We start from the raw sequence: 24,260 nt of genomic DNA, 5'->3' as shown, positions 1-24,260 counted from the left end.
TAAATAAAGAGTTCAATTCTGGACATGTTTAAGTTTGAGAAGCTTATTAATTATTGAGTGATGTCTGGAGGGCAGTTGGATATACAAGTTAAAGCTTTGGGGGAAAGCTTGGAAATAGAGAGATACATTTGTTTGTCATCAGTATCCATGTGACATGTAATGCCACGGGACTAGATGAGACTCTAGGGAGTGAGAGAGAAAAGAGAAGTCCAAGGACTGAGGCTGGGGCAGGAGAGGAGGAAGCTTTAGCAGAGGAGACTAAAGAGGAGCTGCTGGTGGGGAAGGAGAAAACCCAGGAGAGAGGGCTACATGGAAGCTGAGGGAGAGAGTGCTTCAAGAAGGAAGAAGTGAACGGATAGTTCTGATTCTGCTGAGAGTCCAGTTAGCTGAGGCCTGAGAATTGACCATTGGATTTGACAACATGGAGGTCATCATTGGCCTTAACATCGGTGGCCTTTTGTAGATGTTACAGTACATGGAAAAGCAACCAAAGCTGTTTGTTTCAGGTCAAGTGGAGAAGGGAGCCTAAGGCCTAACCCTCCAGCCTTAGCTCTGCCTCTTTCCACCCACTAAGCCCCTGAGATACCTCCTAGGGTGTCTGGGACACAGTTTGAAAACCACAGATTAAAGTCAACCCCTTTGTTTTAACAGTTGATGAAGCTCAGGTCCAGAAAAGGAAAAACACTAGCTCGAGGCCATGCAACTAGTTAGTGAAAAACCCAGGTTGAAATTTATCATTATTTAATGAGATTTAACAATAAACCAACCTGTTCCTAGCCTGTCTTATCATATTGTTTTCCATGGACAGTGGTTACTGTGACAAGCAGGGAAATCTTTATAAGGTCTTCCTTACTTTCATATCTGTTGAACAATTTCAATTCATAAAAAATTCAGAAGCTTCACTGTTAATAGTTTATATGTTGTCTTCCCATACCCCATTTCTCAATGCTTCTGGTCATTCAGCAAGTTACATGTTTTCTGATCCTACATAATGAGATGTAGTAGAGTATAGCCTATAAAATGGGCATAATAATAATAAGAACAATAGCTCACATTTGCTGACCACTGGCGGTGTGCTGTCAACATTCTCTGATCCTCACAACAGCCCCGTGAAGCAGGCCTAACAAGAACCACTCTTTGTGGGTTATGCACGGGATTGTATCATGAAGTGGTTAAGAGTTCAGGCCCCAAGTCAGGTTGCTTGATAGCTTATCCCATTTCCACTACAGACTGATGGTGAGACCCTGGACAAGTTACTTACTCTCTCCATGCTTTAGTTTTGTTAGCTGTGTGAAATGCTTTGCAGACTGAAAAACAGGATCCAAGGATAAGAGCTGACATTGACCATAAGCCAGGCACTGATGTAGGCACTTCATCATCCCAGGCCTGCCAGTTGGGTGCTGGTAGTGGATTGCCGGGGGCTCTTTCTCCTCTGTTCTCTGGTTTGAATAAGCCCAGGTTGTATCAGGGAAATGTCTTTAATCTCCTCTTGCAATTGTCTTTGCCTTAGGATCTGTGCTCGAAGCTGAATGAACCTTTTCGGACACTGCCCAGAGAAGAGTATAAAGATAAATTAGCAGCTGAAGAAGGAACCAGCAGCGACGAAGAAGAAAGGTACAGGGGGACATGCAGACTTCCAAGGGCTCGAATGAATGAGGACTGAGATTTGGAAAGATTCATTCATTCATTCATTCTGTCCTCAAGTATTTATTGCTGCCCCTTGCATCATGCTTAGGGAGGGAACAGACATATCTTGTACATCTTCAGCACAGCTATGGGCTTTACATAAACTATCTTATTTAATTGTCATACCAACCCAGAGAGGCCATTTTATAGTTTAAGAACCTGAAACTCAAAGAGATTAGCAAACCTGCCCAAGATTCAGACCTGGACTGGCCTGAAACCTCTGCTTCAAAATGTTCTTTAATTAGTGGAGATGGGGGGCTTTATTACCCAGGGGAAATTCCCATCTGTATTACCTATATTAGTTATTGCTGCTGTAACAAATACCCCCCAATAGCAGTAATCTTTAGCTCATAGGTGAGCAACCTTTATGCTTGTCTCTGCTGGGCTTATATGAGTTCAGCCTCTCACTGAGAGTGAGGTGTTATTGCTCTCCCACAAACTAGAGTTCAAGTCTGCTCCACCTGCCTTCTCATGTTGATACCCAAGCTGAAGGATTAGCCCCTATCTAGGGTATGTTGTCATGGTAAAGGGATGAAGTTCAAAAAGGCTGAAGTAAACATGCAGTGCCTCTGAAAGCCAACATTCAGAACTGCACTTTCTCATTTCTACTCACATTCCAGAAGCCAGAGCAAGTCACAGGACCAAAACTATCAGTGGGCAGAGAAGAATATGCTGTCTGTGTTTTCATCAGCTTGAGCTGCTATGACAAAATAGCATAGACTGGGTGACTTAGACAATGGAAATTTATTTCTTACAGTTCTGGAGGTTGGGAAGTCCAAGATCAAGGTGCCAGCCAGTCCGGTTCCTGGCGAGGGCTCTCTTCCTGGCTTGCAGATGTCCATCTTCTCAGTGTGTCCTCACACAGTCACATGGAAAGGGAGAGAGAGATCTCCTTTAAGGGCAGTAATCCCATCGTGAAGCCTTTACCCTCATGACCTAATTCCCTCCCAAAGGCTCCATCTACAAATATCATCAAATTGGTAGTTAGGGCTTCAACATAAGAATTTTGCAAGACACAATTCAGTCTATAGCATAGCCAGAAGAGTCAGGAGAATAGAAGAGTGAATATTTGCTGAGCAAATACAACATGCAGCAGTCTGTTACACCACCTCTAGGATTTTGATACAGTTGTTCTAGGGTATGTCACAGACGTGTATTTTGAGGAAGCTTCCTAGGTGATTCTGAGGACAGTACAGTTCTGATCCACTGCCCTGCACTAATGAATGACTGTGTGGGTCCTGAAAGATGGCATGTAAGCTTCTGCCATCTGGCAGCTCTCTAAGCAGTTGGGGAAGCAGGGCTGCATACAGTGAACTCTACAGCTCATAATGCTTCCACAGCATCCTCCAGCTCCTGTCTCAGTATCTGTGAGGCAGATGAGCAAAACAGTTAGTGAGGACAGACTCCGGAGTCGGCCTCCAGAAAAATCTCCATTCTACCACTTAATCACTGGCGGTCCTGTTTAGAACTCATGATCCAAGAGGGAAAGAAGGAATCTCTTTCCTGAAAACACTGGTGGTAATTTCAAAAAGGCTTCCAATGGGTCCAGCCTTGGTCACAAGTCCATCCTTGCCAAACATTCTGGCAAAGGAGATAGAGTGCTCTGATGGACCAGGCATGTGTCATATGCCCTTTCCTGGGGCCAGCTGAGGATGAGGGCAGAGTCAGTTGCACCCAAACCCCATAGACTAAATAGGATCACCATGGAAAAAGGAAAGACTTCCCCAAGAAGATGCTGGGCAGACCAACAGCATGTGGTGAATACAACAGCCTTTTTTTTTTTATTCCTTCCATAGTGGCTATATCAGTAAGGAGGAAGTCCCCAACTCAAGAAAATAAGAGAGGGGGCTCGGGAGGCTGCTCCCGTGAGTGGTGATTCTGGGTGGAAAGACTAAGCAGTGCATTATTATTTATAATAATAATAATAATAAATATTCATTAAATGTCAGAGTGTGATAAGCACATTAAAAAGATTAACCCATGTAATCTTCATTAGATAAATACTATTATTAAAGTAATTCACTTTAAAGATTAGGGAAACTGAGGGATAGAGAGATTAAGTAACTTGCTCAAATTTATACTGCCAATAGATGGCACAGTCTAGATGATAGTCTCTCTGGTTCCAGAACTCACACTTTTAGCTACATCTCAACTTAGGGCAGCTGTTCTCATTTGTAACATGAAGGTTGACAGATTTTCTACTCTTTCAGGGTTACTTGATCCTTTAACAGTCAATAATAAGAACTAAAACTTTCACTTTTGGCCATGATAGAGTAATCAGATTTGCCCTCTTTCTGTAGACTATAAAACTGGAGAAAATTTTTGAGGCTATTCTTTTGAGTAATGGGTCACTAGTCAGAGAAGGACTATGATCTTGAGTAAGGAAACACACATCGAATCCCACAATCACATCGCTTCTCAGCCTTTTGGCTAAGATCAAGTGAATCCCACAATCACTCCACAGTTGCCCCAACTGCCTACCTGGGGACAGTTGCCAACCACAGCATGAGCAAGTGGAGCCAAGCTGACCTGAGGAAGCAGGTATCAGAGTTCAAGGTTGCTAAAGCAAGTGGAATTTGTTTGTTTGTTTGTTTTTTGTCCTTTTTGAGACCGGCCACACTGTGCTCAGCCAGTGAGTGCTGTGAGTGCACTGGTCATCCCTATATAGGATCCGAACCTGTGGCAGGAGTGCTGCAGTGCTCCCAGCACCGCACTCTCCCGAGTGCGCCACGGGTTTGGTCCAAGCAAGTGGAATTTGTTTGTTTGTTTGTTCTTTGTCCTTTTTGAGACCGGCCACACTGTGCTCAGCCAGTGAGTGCTGTGAGTGCACTGGTCATCCCTATATAGGATCCGAACCTGTGGCAGGAGTGCTGCAGTGCTCCCAGCACCGCACTCTCCCGAGTGCGCCACGGGTTTGGCCCAAGCAAGTGGAATTTGTAAGGTAGGGCACCAAAAGAGAGGATCCCATGTAGGGGGAGGGTGGGCAGAGATTTACATGAGGGTTTTCCATAGGGCCTTGGCCAAGGGCTTGACTGTGCGTGTACAGGATGACTCCATGAGGCCTGCAAGTATGCTGATGCCATGGAGCTGAGAAAATGAAAATACCAGAAGAAATTGGAGTTCCACTCATCCAGGACAGAAAAGCCTTTCTGAGCACTGTGGGTATTCCATTGAGACCTCAAAAGATCAGACCTTAGGAGTAACAAACATACCCTATAAGATAATGGCCACACCCTAGAACAAAGGACAATATTAAAATGTACCAACAATATTAAAATACTCCAACAAAAGAGAAATTTAAACATAAAGGAATCAAAAAGGGCCTTCAGTGATTTAACTGCGCCAGAACAAAACTCAAACACTTTTGAAAACAAGACATAATCCAGACTCCCTACAATGTATTTTTCACAATATCCAGTATACAATGAAAACATTATGAGATTTAAAAAGAATCAGGGAAATGTGATATATAATCAAGAAAAAAAATCAGCCAATAGAAACAAATCCTAAAATGATCTTAGTATTGGAATTAGTAGACAAGTACTTGAAAGCAATTGTAAAAATTGTCTTCAAGGACATAAAGGAAAAGATTGTCATAATGCATGAGCAAATAGGGAATTTCAGCAGAGAAATGAAAACTATAAAACAGAAGGAAATTTAAAAACTAAAGTACAATATCCAAAATGAAAAACTTACTGGATGGGCATAATAGCAAATGGGAGACCATGAGAGGAAAAAATAATAGTTTTAAGGCATATCAATAGAAAGAAAAGATTTTTTTTTTATATGAAGAGATCCTCAGTGACCTGTGGGACAATATCAAATGCTAACATGCATGTATTTGGGGCCCAAGAGAAAGAAAGGAAAGAAAATGGGACAGGAGAAAATATTTGAAAAAATAATGGCTGAAAATGCATCAACTTACCTATAAAGTCAGTGAGTCCCAGGAGAATAAATCTAAAGTCAACAGTCTCTAGATACATTATAGATAATCAGCTGAAAATAAAATAATACAGAAAAAACATTTTTTAAAGCAATCAGCTTTTTATTTTTATTTTTATTTATTTATTTATTTTTTTTCTAAAAAGATGACCGGTAAGGGGATCTTAACCTTTGACTTGGTGTTGTCAGCACCACACTCAACCACTGAGCCAACCGGCCATCCCTGTATAGGATCCGAACCTGTGGCCTTGGTGTTGTCAGCACCGCACTCTCCCGAATGAGCCACGGGGCCGGCCCACAATCAGCTTTTTAAAAAGAAAAATTACTGCAGGGGACAAGAACACTAATGATAATTAACCTCTCATAAACCTTTTGGACTCATTTTCTTCTGAAAGCCAAAAGACAACAGGGCAATATCATTAAAATACTAAAAGGAAAAAAATATATATCAACTCCAAATTCTAAATCCAATGAAAATATCCTTCAAAAATGAAGGAGAGGGCCGGCCCGGTGGCGCACTGCTACAGTGCGCCGCTTGGGAAGTGCGGCGGCGCTCCCGCCGAAGGTTCGGATCCCACATACAGACCGGCCGCTCACTGGCTGAGCGAGGTGCGGGAGCAACACCAAGGGTTGCGATCCCGTTGCCGGTCCCGGTCCGGTATGGGCGCGACACTGAGGGTTGCGATCCGTTGCCAGTCACGAAAAAAGACAAAAAGAAAAAAAAGAAAAAAAGGAAAAAAAAAAAATGAAGGAGAAATAAAAACATTTCAGTTACATTAAAGCTAAGAGAATTTTTTTTTTTTACTAGCCAATCTGCACTATGGTAAATGCTGATGGAATTTATTCATGCTGAAAGGAATACCAGGACAAAATGAAGTACATCAGAAATTGTAAATGTATAAGTAAATATAAAAGACTACTGTTTTTTTTTTCTCTTAATTTCATTAAAAGACATCTGGCTGTTTAAGAAGAAAAATAATCATGATAATAACAATATTGTATTATGGAGCTCATAATGCATACAGTTGAATAATATGTGACCACACTAGCGCAAAGGACAGGAGTGGGGTTAATGGAATTATACTGTTGTAAAAGGCTTACATTTTACATGAAGAAATACATTAACTCTAAGTAGGTTGTGATAAGTTAAGGATACAAATTGTAATCCACAGAGCAAAATTAAAAATTAATATGAAGAAGAGCTAAAAACCCAATAAAGGAACTAAGATAGAATACTAAAAAAATATTTAAGTCAGGTAGGAAGGTAGAAAAGGAAGAATAGAAAAATAATTTTAAAAAATGGGCACATAGAAAATAAATAGCAAGACAGTCGATTTAAGCCCAACAATTCCATTAATTACAATGTAAATGAACCAAACACACCATATAAAAGAGATTGTCAGCAAGGATAAAAAGGCAAGACATTACTATATGCTGTCTACAAGAGAGACACTTAAATGTAAAGACACTGTTATGGGCTGAATTGTATCTCCCCCTAAAAATTCATATGTTGAAGCCCTAACCCTCAATACCTCAGAACATGACCATATTTAGAGATAGGGCCTTTTAAGAAGTAATTAATTGAAAATGGAGTCATTAGGTTGGGCACTAATCCAATATGACTGGTGTCCTTATAAGAAGAGGAGATAAGGACACAGGCTATACGGAGAGATGACCATGAGAGGACACAGGGAGAAGGTGGCCATTCACAAGCCAAGAAGAGAAGCCTTAGAAGAAACCAAACCTGCCCGTACATTGATCCTTGGACTTCTATATGCCAGAATTGTAAGAAAGTATATTTCTGTTGTTTAAGCCACCCCATCTGTGGTATTGTGTTCTGGCAGCCTTAGCAAACTAATACAGGCACAGATAGATTTAAAGGTAAAAAGATGAAAAAATATATACCATGAAAACAGTAAGCATTAGGAAGCTAATGTACCTATAGTACTATCAGACAAAATAGACTTCAGAACAAAGAATATTACCAGAGATAAAAAGGGATATTTCATAATGGTAAAGAGGTCAATTCATCTGGAAGACATAACAATCATAAATGTGTATAACTTAACAACAGAGCTTTAAAAATAATGAAGCAAATACTGAGAGAAATAAAGGGAGAAATCAAAAATCATAGATGGAGATTTTTACGTTCTTTTCTGAGTATTTGATTGGACAAGTAGACTAATATCAGCAAAAATGTAGAAGATTTGAACTACACTGTCAATTAACTTGACCTAATTGATATTTATAGACAATATACTGAACAACTACTGAATAAATACTTTTTTAAAAGTGCATATAGGACATTTATGATATAGACAGTATGAAAGCCTACAGAATAAGTCTTGATGAATTTCTCTCTATACTCTGTAATATATTCTATATTCAGAGGATATTCATGGAAATTAAACTAGAAATCAGTAACAATAAGCTACAGGAAAATCCTCAAATACTTGGAAATTATGCAATCTACTTCTAAATGACACATAGGTCAAAAAAGTAAAATTACAATGGAAATTTTTATTATCATATTCAGTGATAATAAAAATATGACATATCAAAATTTGGGGGAATGGCTAAAGAAGGCAATTTATACCTTTAAATGCTTGATTTTTAAAAAAGAAAGTTTTAACATCAATTATCTAAATTTTGATTCTAAGGAACTGGAAAAGGATGAGCAAATTAAACACAGAGTAAAAGGAAGGAAGGAAATAATAGGGATAAGAGCAGAACTCAATGAAATAGAAAACAGCATATAGTGGAGAAAATTGATACCAGAAATTAGTTCTTTGAAAATGATATACCTATAGTAAGATTAAAAAAAGAGAGAGAGAGAGTGCAAATAACCAATATCAGCAATGAAAGAGGGGGCATCACTATAGATTCTATAGATATTGAAGGAATAAAAGCATTCTGTTAATAAACTTTATACCAATAAATTTGTCAAAAAGCAAATTCCTTGAAAAACATAATTTACCAATATTGACTCTGAAATAGAAAATATAAATAGCTCTATAACTATGGAAAAATTAATATTTAATTTGAAACATTCTCACAAAGGTAACTCCAGTCCCAGGTAGCATCGCTGGTGAATTCTAACAAACTTTAAGGAAGAGGTAATAGCAATCTTACACAAGCTCTTTCAGCAAAAAAGAGCAGGACAGAACGCTCCCCAATTCGTACTATGAGGCCAGCTTAATCCTGTTATCAAAACCTAATAAAAAGATTAAAGAAATGAAAATTACAAACTGATATACTCCATGAATGCAAAATTGTCAATAAAGTATTTGAAAATCAAATCCAACAATACAGGAAAAGGAAAATATATCGTGACCAAGTGGAGTTTATCCCAGGAATGCATGATTGGTTTAACATTTGAATAGGAAGCGGTATTAGTCACATGAATAATAAAGGCAAAAAATAAATGACTATCTCAATAGATATAGAAAAGCACTTGACAAAAGTTAATATCTTTTTATGATAAAAGCTCAGCAATCTGTGAATAGAGGGGAACTTCCTCAACCTGAAAAAGATCATCTGTGAAAAATTACAGACAACATACTTAATGGTGAAATACTGAGCATTCCCTGCTAAGATTGGAAACAGGGCAAAAATTCTGTCCTCACTATTTAACATCATCCTGAAGGTCCTAGCCAGTGCTATAAAACAAGAAAAAGAAATACAGATCAGGAAGGAAAAGTAAAAATGTCTATTTGTGTACAAAATGATCATGGTTGAAATACTCAATGTTGTTAGGATATTAATATACTCTAGGTTGACCTCTAGATTTAATTCAATCCCAAATAAAATCCCAACAGCCTTATTTGTGGAAATCAATAAGCTGTTTTGTAAACTGATATGGAAAAGCAAAGGACCTAGAAAAAACTAAAAAATAAAAAATCTTGAAGGACTAGGTTGGAGGGTTCAGGCTACCTGATTTCAAGACATCTTACAAAGTTGGCGTAAGAAAGACTGTGTGGTATTTGTATACAGAGACAAATAAGTCAATGAAAGATAACAGAGTATCTGGAAATAGATTCATGCACAGTTGGTAGATTAATTTTTGTTAATGGTGCCAATGCAATTCAATGGGAATAGGAAAAGTTTTTTGATGATGTTGGAACTGGATAAACTTGAGAAAAAAAATGAACCTCAACCCCAACCTCACACTATGCACAAAAATTAATTTGAGATGTTTCATACATCTAAACATAAAAACTAAAACATAGGAGAGTATCTTTGCAACTATGGGGTAGGCAATAATTTCTTATATAGCACATGAAAACACCAACCATCAAACAAAAAATTGATAAGTTGGTCTTCATAAAAATTGAAAATTCTACTCATTAAGAAAAGTATCATTAAAAAATGAATAGACATGCCACAGACTGAGAAAAAGTATTCAATCTATCCAGAATACATAAAGAATTCTTTTAAACCAGTAATAAAAGCACAAGCCTGTTTTTTAAATGAATGAAATACTTGAATATATACTTCCATTAAAAAAATATGTGAATGGCCCATAAGCACATGAGCATATGTGCAATGTCATTAGTTATCAAGGAAATGCAATTTAAAACCATAATGAAATACCATTTCCCACCCACTGGAATGGCTAAAATTAAAAAGGCTGACAACACAAAATGTTGGCAACAATGTAGAGCAACTGGAACTCCTTATATTTCTGGCAGACTATAAAATGGTACAGCAACTTTGGACAACTATTCAATAGTTTCTTAAAAAGTTAAGCACATACTTACTAACAATTTCACTCCTAGATATTTAAGCAAAAGAAATGAAAACGTATATCCACAAAAATACTTATATGAGAATATTTTTAGAAGCCTTATTCATAATATATCCCAGAAGTGTAAATAGCATAAATGTCCATCACAGGAAATGTCCATCACAGATAAATTGTAGTATATTTATGTAATGGAATGCTACTCAGCAAGGAAAAGTATAAACTACTGACATAGACAGCAACATGGATAAGTCCCAAAGACATTACACTGAGCAAAAGAAGCCCGAAACAAAAGAATACATACCACACGATTCTGTTTGTATGATGCTTATGATCAGGCAAAGTAGTCTATGGTGATGGAAATCGAAGCATTGGCTGCAAGGGGAGTTTTGGGCTAGTGAAAATGTTCTGTGCTTTGATTGAGATGTTGGATTCATGGTTGAATATATTTGTCAAAACTCATGGGATCTTAAGATCTGTGCATTTCACTGTATGTAAATTTTACCTCAACAAAACATTTTAAAATAATAATAACTGAGCCCTATCCTAAGACGAAGTCCAACCCCCTCCCCAGGGGTTCCTGGTGAGAGCTCACCTGTTCCACACAGCTGCCTGGTGGTGCCACTTGTCACTCTGGCAATAGGTTACTCTCCTCTGCTCCTCTGGCATTCTCCTAAACCTTGGGTTTGCTTCATACCTAGAGCTCATACCCAGTATCCCCTATTTATTGCTCTTTAAAGATGATTGTGTTTGGCACATCTTCAAAGCTTGAGGATAACTTACAGAATTAGAATGTGGAGAAAACTGCTCTTTTTAAATGTTTAGATAATTGCTTGTATATATAATTCTTACTATGTGCCAGACTGTTTTAAGCACTTTATAGACATAAACTCTATTAATCCTTATGTAAAAGTTACCATTATTATTATTACTTTTAAGAAATAATGTGTGTGTGTGTGTGTATGTGTGTGTGCGTGCGTGCGTGTGTGTGTGTGTGTCCCCATCTGGTACAGGGATCAAACCCTTGACCTTGGCACCATACTCTCTAACCAACTGAGCTAACCAGCCAGCCCAAAGTTACCATTATTAGCCCCATGTTATAGAGGAGGAAGCTCAGGCCCAGAGAGTTTAAAGATCTCACCCAAGATCACATAACTAATATGTAATAGAGCTGGAATTTGAACCCAGGCAGACTGGCTCTAGCACCCATGCCCTTAGCCCCGTCCCGGTGCTGCTTCTAGCATCCTGCCCTTCCTTTCAGGGGTCGCCATTGACTATCTCTTCCTTAACTACCCAGCCTGAGCCCATGTGGCTGGGCCTTCTCACCTCTGCCAAGCAGAATCCCCCTTGTGATGGCCTTTTTTCACAGCCCAGGGCCCTAACCTTCTAACCTCGGGTCCTTTGTCCTAATGTCCTTGCCAGGGTAAGCAAAACATTACTCACATCCTCGTAATCTCTACAGAGATGTCCACCATGTGGCGTCCTTTTACAAGATTAAACAAGATGAATACTTAACATCCCAATCTAAAGCAAATTACATTTGAATTTCTCTGCTGGTTCAAAAGTTCAGAGTTGTGGAAGGGAGGGTCTCCTCCAGAGACATTTGTCAGCATCTTATCTAGAATGCAAAAGTGATTGCAGCTTTAAACTAGCATTTTCTTGTTCATGCTACATGTGTAGAGATCTATTTATAGGCCCCCTATTTATACTTGGGGACAACCAGTAAAATTTATGACCATGCTTTGAAAAGTACAAATCATGGTATGAAGTAAAGCCTTATTGTTTCATTTTTTTTTTCCATATGCAGGAAGAGTTGTGAAATTAGACCATAGAGACCTCTTTTTGGAGTACCCAAGGGCCACATGACACTAGTAACACTAGGCTTTCGTCATTCTGACACTCAGTCATCATTTATTAAGCACCCACTAAAACAGATTTTGTTGGTTCCTGCTGATCCTGATTGTATCCTAAGTGCAATAACACTTAGAATTTATACATCGGGTTGCTTTTTGAAAGCCAAGTAAGATGTTTCTCACCCCACTTATTGCTCTTGGAGCTACCTCCTCCCAGCCAGAGTGGCTGAGATGTTATCAGGATGGTAATGTCATTCCCAGCCCTAGGACTTTTTGTGATTGTGGCCTCCCTATCTTCAAAGGATCAAAGTGCCCCTCAAGGAGGGGAGTGATCCGCAACCTCCACTGGGCTCTTTGCTGAAGGAGAAGGCACCCGATATCGAATATCTACAGGAGGACTGGCAAAGCCAGAAGGCCAAATTGCAAGCCCAGGTAGGAAGACGGCTCTGGTGGGGATGTGCCCTCACACTGAGACCCTGCCCCCTCGTCCTTGCAGACAGCCTTGGAAGTGCATGCAGGACCCCATTCACATCCAAGCTGGGGAGGGCCTCACAAGTCCAGTGCAAAGTGGGATTCTTGGTTTTATTTACTCATTCATTCAGGATCTGCTGTGCTCATGAGTGCCTGCTATGAGCCACCGATGGCACATCCATGAACAAACGAGACAAAATTCCTTGTATTTTACATATAAGGATATGTATGTTTTAGAGCAGAGATGGGAACAGACAATAAGTCTAGATATATGAAATAAGTCACATAGTATATTAGAAGGTGATAAGGGCCTCAGGAGAAAGAAGACACAGGGCAGGGAACAGGGGATAGGAGGCAGTCAGGTGGTGGGGAGTAGGGCGTAATACTACATGGGGTTGTTAGGAAAAGCCCCAGTAAGGAAGCATCTGAAGGAGGGGAGGGAGGCCACCCTGTGGCTCTGTGGAGGGTATTCTCGTCCCCTCTCCGTTTCTCTTGGGAGGGTTCTGCTCTAGCCCATCTTCCCTGCTTTCCTGGCATTCGTGGTTCTAGCTGAGGAGCTCTCAGAAATCTGGCCACCCCCAGGTACTTAAACCTTGCAGTTTCCAACCCCCTTAGAGTTCCCACGGATGGAGGAGGCTCAGATAGGCCGAGATGACATTAAGAAAGCTTTTATTTAAAAAGAAACATCCCAGGAAGAGAAAGGAGCCCGGACTGAGGGCAGGGCGCCCGGTGGGCAGGTCTCGCAGATGCAGCAGGCTCTGGAGCAGTGCGCCAGCGACTACAGGGAGGACCTGCGGGAGCTCAGGCAGCTCTCAGAGCACGAGAGGGAGAGGCTGCAGCGCGAGCTCCAGGAGAGCCTGCAGCAGAACCAGGCCGTGAGAGCCCAGCTGGAGGCTGCCCACCAGCGAGCCCTGCGCATGCTGGAGAAGGCCAAAAATCAGGAACTCAAGGTAAGGGTGATGATTATGAAGTCGACTGTTTCCTGGGTGTCTGCTGTGTGAGCACCACCTATGCATGATAAGGTGCCTTCTGTACGGTATCTCCAATCCCACAGTCATCTTATGAGGTCGTTACTATCGTATGCACTTATTGTAGATGAGGAAAGAGGCTCAGAGAGATTCAGCTACTTTCTCAGGGTCACACAGCTAATAAGGGGCAAAGCAAGGATGGAAGCTTAGGTCTGTTGGGCTTCTTGTATTGCTTGTCCTTACCTGAATGTAACTTTGATAACATAAGAACAACTTGCTTTTGTGACTTGAGCAATGTCACACATGATGCGTGTTGAGGAGTCAGGCTCAACCCAGCAGCTAAAAGGGAAAGCACAGCACAAAGCTCAGAAAGACCAGCTCAGCAGCAAAGACCTTCCAAAGGGTTTGGAAAGTTGTGGTGTGGTGGTCGGGCCCACGACGATGTATAATCCAACAGGCAGTTCAAGCACGTTTCATCTAGCACCTTCTATGCCTACTTTCTGGCATGGCTTGAACATCACTTTCTCGGAAGGCATTCCCTCCCTTAGGAAATTCCTTAAAGAAGTGTCCCATAAGAACAAAGGAGCAAACCATGGAAGAGGGAATACAAAGGAGCTAGGATACAGGGAGTCCAATACAGGAGCAAGAAGGAAGGTTTCAGGAGGCCAGCTGTGCAGCTGGACAGTGACTCAGTGCAGACTGCGGCAAGGGGCTGAGGGCGCTGGAAGAGATGTCTCCAGGGAAAAAAGAACTGATGGATTCTGTGACAGACTTGGTTATGTGGAAAATGGTATCGAAAGTGTTTTACTTTTCAGCTTTTAGAAGTTGTAGGAAAACTTAGCCAAGTATCCAAAGAAAACCAAGCAAATTTTTAAAAATCAGCAATTATTAATGCAAGGAAAAACAAAAACTTGCACAAGGTAAAACTTTAAATCATAATAGTTTATTTAGCTCGGCAGTGCTATTTACATGTTCACAATAACGAAAAGACAGAGTGTATTTCAATATATTCAGAAAGTGATAGAACTGTGTATAAGAAATGGAAGGCATAGAGTGTATGAGATCTAAAATCCTCATATATCATGATGGGAAGATAATTCATAATTGCCAAAACAACCAAGATAGAGCATAATGGAGATATTATCTTTTTAATGGTGGTAAACATCAGAAGAAACAGCTAAAAGAGTTGACAATGGCTGCCTCAAAAAGAGAGCAGGAGGCTGCTGGTTTTCCTTTCCTTTAACTGTTTGGCTTTTCATATTATGCGCATGTATTGCCCTGATAAAAATATAAAATAGGCTTTAAGAAAAAGAAATTAGAGAATAAATGTGAACTGCCTGGCACTTACTAGGTGCTCAAAAAAAAGGTGAGTTCCCTTACATCTTTTATTTTTCTAAGTCTTTTTCCAACTTGGCTTGCAATCTATAAGAGCTCAGGTTGATGACGTCCCAGGTTTATTAGCTGCTGGGTAATGCTGGTCTTTGTGTTCGCGTGAGCTTTACCCCTCTGGGCTGCAGACCTCAATCCCTTGCAGGTGGCAGAGGAAGCACAGAGGCTTTACTTACCTGTGGGGAAGGACTTCCAGGGTACGGGCGGGTTTAGATGAAGGACGGTCTGAGACCTAGTTGTGGGAGAGGGACAGGATATTCTACCTACCAGCTGTGCCAAGCTCCAGTCCCTGGAGCCCCTTGAGCCAGATTCAGGGAGTCTTCATTGCTGGCTCTAGTCCTCATGGGGATGGTGCCAAAATGAAACTAAAGAAGTGAAGTCTCAATTCTGATTGGAAGTACCAGACAAAAAGTCATGCCTAGTACAGTATAGTGTTTAAGAATGGGATGCCTGGGTTCAAGTCCTGGATCTGCCATTTATGAGGTGTGGGAGGTCATTTAACTTCCTCGTGCCTCCATTTCCGCACTGATAAAATGATTGATAATAGTATGTATCTTATGGGATGGTTTAGAAGATCAAAAGAGATAGTACAAGTACTTGGAACAGTACGTGGCTAAGTAAGGGTTCAACTTTTAAAAGGTCCACTCTTATTACTCACTTATTTATTCTGAGGGTATTTATTGAGTGGCAGCTGCCATGTGCTACCACTGTGAGGAGCTCAGGAGATACCAAGAAAGCTAACACATTGTCTCTTCATATGGAGCTCACCCCTGGGGGACAGGCAGCCACTTAAGCAGGTGGCTGTAATTCAACGGGTCAGAGCATGAGAGAGTTACTTAATGTATTTTGGGAGCACAGGAAAGGAGACTTATACAGTATGGGACATAGAAAGACAGGGTGATATTGGGTCCCTTAGGAGGCCTCAAACTGGCCACAACAAGAGCAGGGAGGCTGGAGAAATTGACCAGGGTTGAGTCTCCACCTGGACATAAACCCTTCATGCTGCATTGTGTGGTCCCCACTGCCATGGGCTGAAGCAAGAAAGCAGCAGTTCTGACCTGCACTCTTGGCTGTCCCCGGGGACAGAGAGAGGCCAGGTCACAGAGTCACAGAGTTTGGCTCCCTCTTTTGCAAACCTGTGCTTCAACCTCTCTATTCCCATTTCCCTGGAGAGAAAAATGTCACCAATTAGCATTCTCTAAGACTTGGAGCAAATGTAAGGAGGGAAAGTATCAGAGAGTTTGAATCTTGCAAGGCTTTTCTGTCTTCTCATTAAATAAACTCACGGTGGAATGACTGGGTTGCCCATGGGAGGAGTACAACCATTTCCCTATTGCTGCTGGGAAAGTGGCAGAGACCAAGGCTGGGGCAGGGTCCAAATGCCCTGCCAGGCTTGGGTGGCTGACTTGGGCTCAGAGATGGCTGAGGTCTCCCCTAACAGGAGCCTCATGCATTTGGAGAAATCTCATTGCTCCTTGTTCTGGGGGCTGCATGAGAGGGTGGAAAGGGCTAGGCACAGTCCTGCCTCCACCATTACCTGACTTCAGGCAGGTTCCTCTCCTTTCTCAGTCCCACTTTCATCCTCTGTTAAAAAGGGGGAGGATGATAATTTCTGCATCATTTCTGTGTGACCTTAGGAAAGCTAATTCATCTCTCCCAAACTCAATTTCCTCATCTAAAAACTGGTGCTATGTATTAACTGGAACTCTCTTAGTTGCAGAAAAACCAGAAACTGTATTTGTTTCCTATTGCTGCTATAACAAATTAGCACAAACTTGGTGGCTTACAAGAAGACAGATTTATTGTCTGACAATACTGGAGGTCAGAAATCCTAAAATCAAGGTATTGGCAAAGCTGTCTTCCTTCTAAAGCCTCTAGGGGAGAGTCTGTTGTGTTTTTTAGCTTCTAGAGGTTGCCTGATTTCCTGGCTCCTGGCCTCTTCCTTCATCCTCAAAGCCAACAGATAGCGTCTTCAGATCTCTCCTTCTCTCTTTCTGACTGCTGCTTCCACCATTGAATCTCTGATTGACCCCCCTCCATCCCACTTATAAGGCCCTTGTGATGGACGCCCACCCAGATAATTTGGGATAATCTCCCTTCTCAGTGTTCGTAACTTAATCATATCTACAAAGTCCTTTTTACCATGTAAGGTAACATAACTGGACATGGATATCTTAGGGATTACTTCTGTACCTACCACAGAAACCAACTTGAGCTAGCTTAGGCAGTAAAGAGACATTTATTAAGGCTTACACAGCTGACCATAGAACATGCTTTGGGTGCTTGACACAGAATAGGCCTTCAATAAAAATGTTTATTGAGTGAAAGAATGAATGGGCAAAAGATAAGCCAGTAAATGAGTAAAAAAAGAATGAAAAAACAAAAGAATGAACATATGAATGAACCCAAAGACAGAGACACTGCCAGTTCTCAGGACCAAACTAACCCAGGGACTAAAAGCTGTGGAGACACCCTGCCTCTGTCATTTCTGCTCTGCTCTGCACACCAGCTCTGGGCTCTCTTCACAGATAGCTGCCTCCACCCCCCTGGTCATGGGGCAGATGTAAGATGTTCACCTCAGTGCTCCTGAGTGTATTAAATTTGGAGCCTCACAGTGTCTGTCTAGCTGCCTGTCTCTCTCTTTCTGTCTTCCCTTTTCTCTCCTCTACCTCCTAATAGCAAATTCCCAGTGAAAGAATTCTGATTGGCCTGGGTTGGGAAAGGCATCCACTCTGGTCCAATTAGCTGTGGATGGCGTTGGGTTCACATGGTACAGAATAGCTGCTGTGGCCAGGCCATTGCTGGAGCATCCCTGGTATCCTGATAAGCCCTACTCAGGGGAAAGGCAAATGCTCAGAGTTTCCTGGCTCAGAGGAGCTTAGAAAAGGGGATGGGTCTTGTACCTCTGTGCCCACTGTCATGCCTCCTTCCTCCTGCTTTTGCCCACAGGCCATAGAGGAGCGCTTGAAGAAAGAATCCAGCCACAGCCTCCAGATCCAACACCAGGCACACCAGCTGGAGATCCAGGCCTTGGAGGAAAAGGCCAAGCAAGAGCTGCAGGGGGAGCGTGAGCGGATGCAGGCCCAGCAGGCTCTGCTGCTAGGTACACATCCACCGTCCACCTGGGAGGGCCTGACCACTGCAGGGTCCACACATGGAAACAACAGCAGGCTGAGGGGTCCAGGGGTCTGGAGACACACAGGCTACAGTGACAACCCTGGCTCTGCCACCAACTAGCTGTGAGATTTGGGGCAGGTCACTCTGAACTTCATTTTCCTTTTCTGTATAATGGATGTACGCTTGTCTCTATCTCGTAGTGTTGTTGTGTGGATTAAGTGAGACATTGAAGTGCCTAGCACATAACATGAGCCCAGTGAATGGAGATGCTATTATTATTATCGTTATCATTATTATTATGGAATATAACCCAGATCCCTGCACCTTCATAAGAGTTTCACGGGGTTGCTTCAGCCTCTCATTTCTGTTCTGAAGGTTTCTGCACACGGGGGACCTTAGGCCTCCAGGTTCCTGCATGCCTCTGCGCTTCCTCTACCTGCCCCCACATCATCCCCAGCAGGAAACTCAGCCCCTCTTCAGTTTCCACATCACAAGCCATGCACACAGATTGTTCTGGAAGTTAATGAAGGCAGTTAAGATCTGTGGAGCCAAACTCTGATATTCAATAGCTGTGTGACTTTGGGCAAGTTGCTTAACTGCTCCGTGCCTCAGTCTCCCATCTGTAAAATGAGGATAATAATAACAGCATTTGCCTCATAGGGCTGTAGTGAAGATTACATGAGTAAATACTTGAGAAGTGCTTAGAACAGAGACTGGTATATGGTAAATACATGTTAGCATTCCTGAATATTCCAACATTGCATGGCTGACTCTGGAGCCCTCTCTCTGTTTTTGTAGATTATCTCTCGTGCTCATTTTTGCTTTGACTCTCATTTTCCATCCCACTCTTAAGAGCAAGACAAATACCTCTCCTTACTTCATGCCTAGCATTAAATACCACATTAGCCTTATTAAATATTTCTTCTAAACCCAGACAGGGCACTCCTTCAGAGAATTCTGGGGAAGAGCATTTTCTTTACCTCTGGGAGTGAGTAAGCCCTACCTTGCTGTTTAGTTGAGTTTTCATTACTCCTGTGTCCTGCTGACTGCATGCTTCTGGAGGAGGTGATGTGAATGAGGAACAGGAAGGAACGAGAGAGTCCCTCAGACTTCCCAGTTAGCAGCTACCCTGGAATGGAGGTGGCCCTCATGCGAACGCTGAAGTTAGCAGCATTTAAAGAAGATGCGTTGTACTAGAACCCAGGTTGTGCCACATGGTTCAGTCCATGGCTCCCCAGGTACAGGTTAGGCTGGACACCCTGGTGATTCCAACACCCGGCAGCTGTGGGCACAGATATCCCTGCCATCCCTTCCCTGGCTCCTCTGATCCCACAGCAGCCCAGTTCTTTCCCGAAGAAGAGAATCAGATTATCTGTGGATGATGGCAGGAAAAAAAAAAATAGAATCAGGAAAAACTTTGGGGATAGTCTGGGATTCTCAGCACCAGTCCCAGGAAGAAGGGGCTTTATGGACTCTGTAATGACGATAGCAAATCACAGGCTTCATGGGTAGTTTTGGGTGGGTAGGAGCACCTACCACAATAAAAGGGTGATATTAACTATTCCTGGTCCCAGTTATTTCTATTCCGATGTCTGTGTGAGACGCAGCTGACCTGCAGTATAGGTCAGTGTGTGAGGGGCAGAGAGGCTGATTGTCTACCAGAAGACCTGGTGCGCTGGGGTTGGGACCCAGACATGCTGGATGGGTGACAGGAGGTGAATGGATGAAGGGAAGGTACAAGAGAGGGGGGAGGGTAATGAATGAATACCCTGTAGCTTATTTTCTAGATTATTTGCTAAAGCATTTATTGCACATGTTTTTGTGATAGTGGTTTTCAAAAAAGTGGGTTCTGGGCCGGCCCAGTGGCGCACTGGAGAGTGCGCAGCTTGGGAGCGCGGTAGCGCTCCCGCCGAGGGTTCGGATCCCATGTGGAGACCGGTTCCCGCTCACTGGTTGAGCGCGATGCGGGGCGCAACACCGAGGGTTGCTATCCCGTTACCAGTCAGTAAAAAAGACAAAAAGGAAAAAAAAAAAAGTGGGTTGTGTTCAAGTTTATTTAAAAAAAAAGAAAATAAGTACAGAAATCACTTAATTAAAATTCTTTTGGGGAAGAAAGATGATCTAGTAAATTTTTCATCTTAATATCATCAGAATATATTAAGCTTTTATATGTGTTAATATATTGTACTTTCAAGAGAAGCTTAGTAAGCCTGAGGGAAATCTTTTACAATTGATACACTTTTACGGTATCATCAGCTGTTACTGTAAACATAATGTGTTGATTTTTCAAATATATGTTGAGCACTTGCTCTGTATGAAAGCCTGTACGAGATGCTTATCTTGTGGCTTTTGGAATGATCAGAACAATGTTTCCAAAGTTATATGCAATAACTAAAATGTAGAGAGAGTCTCAAAAGTCCAAAACAGAAAAGTACAGTATCAAATTTACTAGCACTTGAAAATTATCTTCTTTTTAAAAATTAATGGCTCACTGAATAACATCTACTCTATCATAAAACATTCATTTTGAAATAACTGTTGTCTTTGCCCTTCAATCGTGCTGGGAAGTCCTACACTGCTAGAAACCAGTCACCATCCTTAGAGGAGAAGCTCGAGTTTTTAGCCTCACTCTCCCCTGAGTTAAAGAGGGCTTGTGCATTTCTCCTGGATGGCTCTGGCTTTAGTCCCCGATCCTGTTGGGATGACATGCTATCTCCTGCCTCCATGATCCAGCCAAGAACCCACGCCCATGGGAAGGAGAACCCTTGAATGTTTTGTCTCCTTAAGAGTTGACATAAATTTCAAAATTTCTGACTTGAGAAGCTCACCCCTACAAGAGGCCCCGAGGTCATCTGATAATTCGCTGTTCTTTCCTTGGTTTCCTGACTTGGTGCTGAGGCCGAGTGTTGCCTCAGGATTCGGCCCTGGGCTCAGGCCGTCCCACCCTAACTGGCTACCCATCCTGACCAACTAGCAGTGGCCAGGCCCGTGGTTCAGAGTAAAGGAGAACCACTTAGCGTTTTGAATCCCAACTCCACCACTTAATAGCTGTGTGGCTCTGGGCAACTTACTCACCCTCTCTGATGCTCAGTTCCCGCATCATAAAATGGAGCAGGGGTGGGGGAGATAATACATACTAGTTAGGATGGTTGTGGGGCTTCAATGAGAACAGTTTTCAAAGGGTTTAGCACATTTCATGCTCAATACATGGTACTGTGGTTACTGTCATCTTGGAATAAGTTTGGGGATATGAACCCAAAGCTTTCAGCAGCTACCTACTCCACCCCACCCCAGAGACTGTTGTCCCTGCAGGACAGACTTCAGTCTTGACCATGCATCTGACCTGCTGCTCTTTCTTCTCCAGAGTCCCTCCAGCAGGAGCTGTCGGAGCAGCAAGCTGCCTGCTCTGAGCACCAGAAGGACTTGGAGGCACTGCAGGCCAAGCTGAGGGCTCTGGACAGCTTGGGCAGGTGGCAGACCATCAGCCAGTGTCCTGAGGACAACGAGGAACATGCCATCACTGCAGAGGTCAGCGTCCCTGCTCCTGCCCACACCACATCCTGCCCTCTTAGAGCAGCATCAGGGCCACAGTGAGAAGCCCCATAATAAAGGATAGGTTCTGGGTACTCGAACATTCCCCTGCCTGAAATGCGCAAGACACATCTCCTTCCTTAGGCCTGGAGGATACCTGGCGGGCTTGCAGGCTCCCATCTTTGAAAAGCAAACACAGGTTTGAATGCTGCACATTGTTTATAATTCAGATCCAAGGGCATCTCAGGTTGTTAATGCCAAACAGGCCCTTGACACAGCTGGTCCGGGTCACTCCTTTGGATCTGCAGGGGAGTTTCTCAGAACACCTTGCCAGACAGACTCCCTGTCTAGACCTCACTGTTCCCATAGTGGGGGAGGCCTTGTTGTCACCCACGACCAGGCTGACTCTCCTTGAACTTCCTGCTCAGACTTGGCCCATCGGCCCCTTCCCTGCATGTCCACAGTTCCGACTCTAGCTGGATGGCACAGAAGCCGCCTGACAGCTCAGGCCTCTCCCTCCAGCCTATTGCATTTGCGGCTTCAGGTGTTTGTCTAAAGTCCAGCACCATGCTGTATAAAACCCTCAGTGGCTCCCATTGGAATAAACTCCAAATGCCTCAACCTGGCATTGAAAAGCCTCCGCCACTGGCTAAAACCTGTATCTCTAGCCATATGCCCTCTCTGCTCGCAAACCTGGCATCTGCACCCTCCTCCTGACCTTTGCATGTGCCACTCCTCCCGCCTGGCTGCCCAGCCCAGCCCTCCCCAGCGCACGGTGACCCTGACCCTCCATAGTGACCCTGACCCTCCAAGCTCCTGACCACTTTCGGTTGCTACAGCTGCTCTGGCACCAGGACCTACTGCATGGTACAGTTAGGAACCTGTTGTTTCATGATGTCCTTGTTTCCTGAACTGGATTGGGAGTCTTTTGAGAACAAACCATGTCTGTTCTGCCTTCTCTCATCCCTGCCCCCACTCCCAGCTCTCAGCCCAAGTTCTGCCCACATCATGATCTCCACCAGTGGTGTGGATTGTGGCGCTTAGCTGGTGTCCCAGCCCTGCTGAAGGTTCCAGGGACCCGGGGATGATTCATGCCAGATTTTGCTGGAGCTGACTGAGCACAGGAAGATGATTTCTGTGTTTAGTGAGAGAGATTTACAAAGGATGAATCATAGGGAGTTTAACCCATTCAGTTAAGTCTAGCAGAAGGAAGACAGGTGTTCCATTAGGTATTCTAGATTGTTGGGAGCCACTGGTACATATGGAAGGGGACAGGGCAAATGTGGGATGGTGACAGCAGGTGACAGGGGCATGATGGGAATCAGTCCTCACCAAAGGGCTCTGGATAGAAACCAGGAAGCACTGGGCACATGAGATGATCCCTGACCACCCATGCGCCAGCCCTCACCTTCACCCCATAGAAAGGAAGCCCTGAACTTTTCAAAAGGAATAGCATGGCCTCGGGTGAAGACCCACACAGGGAGCAGATGTAGGACCATCAGCCAGGAGGAGCAGCCCCAGGCAGCAGGAGTGAGACAGGGAAGGGGGAGGGGACACAACGCGAGGACACATTGGTAAGCTGGAGGTGTTCCCTCCTGCCGGGATCTTCTGAGAAGCCCTGTGAAATAATTCTCATATTTGTCCCACCCTGGGGACAGAGGGGCATGCATTTTTCCATCAGTTTCCGTCTCCCATTGGTCAAGGATGGTCCCGTAGCACATGAACCCCCCTGCTCTTGCCCTTCCTGGCTGTGCCTTTGTGAATGCCAGGGCGCCCACACCGTGCAGACCCCAGAGCACAAAGCAAGAGGTTAGGGACGCCGGCTACAGATCCTCCCTGTGCAAAGCTGGTCAATCTTTGTGTGCAATGAGCAAATACACACAAGCCTTTGGGCGTGTTTGAGTGAATCTGAAACCAGTCACATTCACTTGTCCACAAATCTGTGTTTCTGTCCGAACCACGGACATTCTAGCGTAAGTTCATTTAGCAAGCACTCATGTGCCACCTACAGAATACCAGCCACTGTGCTGGGTGCTGTGGGACTGCAAGGCTGGAGAGGAGACGGCTGCGTTCCCCGAACAGCCCCAGTCGAGTGGACACCACGTTAGTGCACTTTAGCGTCACCTTACACAGACGAGGTTGGGTCGGTGGTCGACGAGGTTGGGTCGGTGGTCGGAGGACCGCGGACTGTCACTTCTCGCCTGAGGGTCGCAGGAACCTTTAGGTGGGGACTCCAGGAAGGGGGACGACAAGGGCAGAGGCTGGAGGAGGGAGACAGGGGTGCGTTGCCCGCCTGGGTGTCAGCCGCGCTCTTGGCTCACCGGTGTTATTAAACCTTCGGCGGCCTGTGGCCAACTCCCAAAGCAGGGAAACTTTGGGAGACTGGACGACACCCCCCAAATCAGGGGCTCCGGGCTGGGCGGAGCACACACGAGAGTCCATCTTCGCCGCAGCTCATCCCCGGTCCTTTGGGCCTTGTCCCCCCTTGCGCCTCCTGAAAACCCTCTTCTGGCTGCCTTCTCCTCAGGAGCGGGGCGGCCCGGGCCAGGCCGCCCCGCT

At 43.6% G+C, this 24,260-nt stretch overlaps 1 protein-coding gene across 1 annotated transcript in view; it reads left to right on the top strand.

Annotated features, from left to right (window-relative positions):
• FAM184B (family with sequence similarity 184, member B) overlaps window positions 1-24,260 on the top strand; it is a 72,395-nt gene that overhangs the window by 37,814 nt on the left and 10,321 nt on the right. The window contains exons 8-14 of the mRNA XM_008588322.1: window positions 1,511-1,614; window positions 12,528-12,657; window positions 13,434-13,646; window positions 18,003-18,156; window positions 21,535-21,698; window positions 23,471-23,510; window positions 23,835-23,981. Coding sequence (XP_008586544.1) covers window positions 1,511-1,614; window positions 12,528-12,657; window positions 13,434-13,646; window positions 18,003-18,156; window positions 21,535-21,698; window positions 23,471-23,510; window positions 23,835-23,981 — 952 coding nt within the window. The remainder of the gene's footprint in view (window positions 1-1,510; window positions 1,615-12,527; window positions 12,658-13,433; window positions 13,647-18,002; window positions 18,157-21,534; window positions 21,699-23,470; window positions 23,511-23,834; window positions 23,982-24,260) is intronic.

This window comes from Galeopterus variegatus, unplaced genomic scaffold (assembly GCF_000696425.1).
Source record: "Galeopterus variegatus unplaced genomic scaffold, G_variegatus-3.0.2 Scaffold123, whole genome shotgun sequence".
Taxonomy (NCBI): Eukaryota; Metazoa; Chordata; class Mammalia; order Dermoptera; family Cynocephalidae; genus Galeopterus; species Galeopterus variegatus.
Note: the sequence above shows the minus strand (reverse complement) of the source record. Positions and strands in the feature narration are given on the sequence as shown.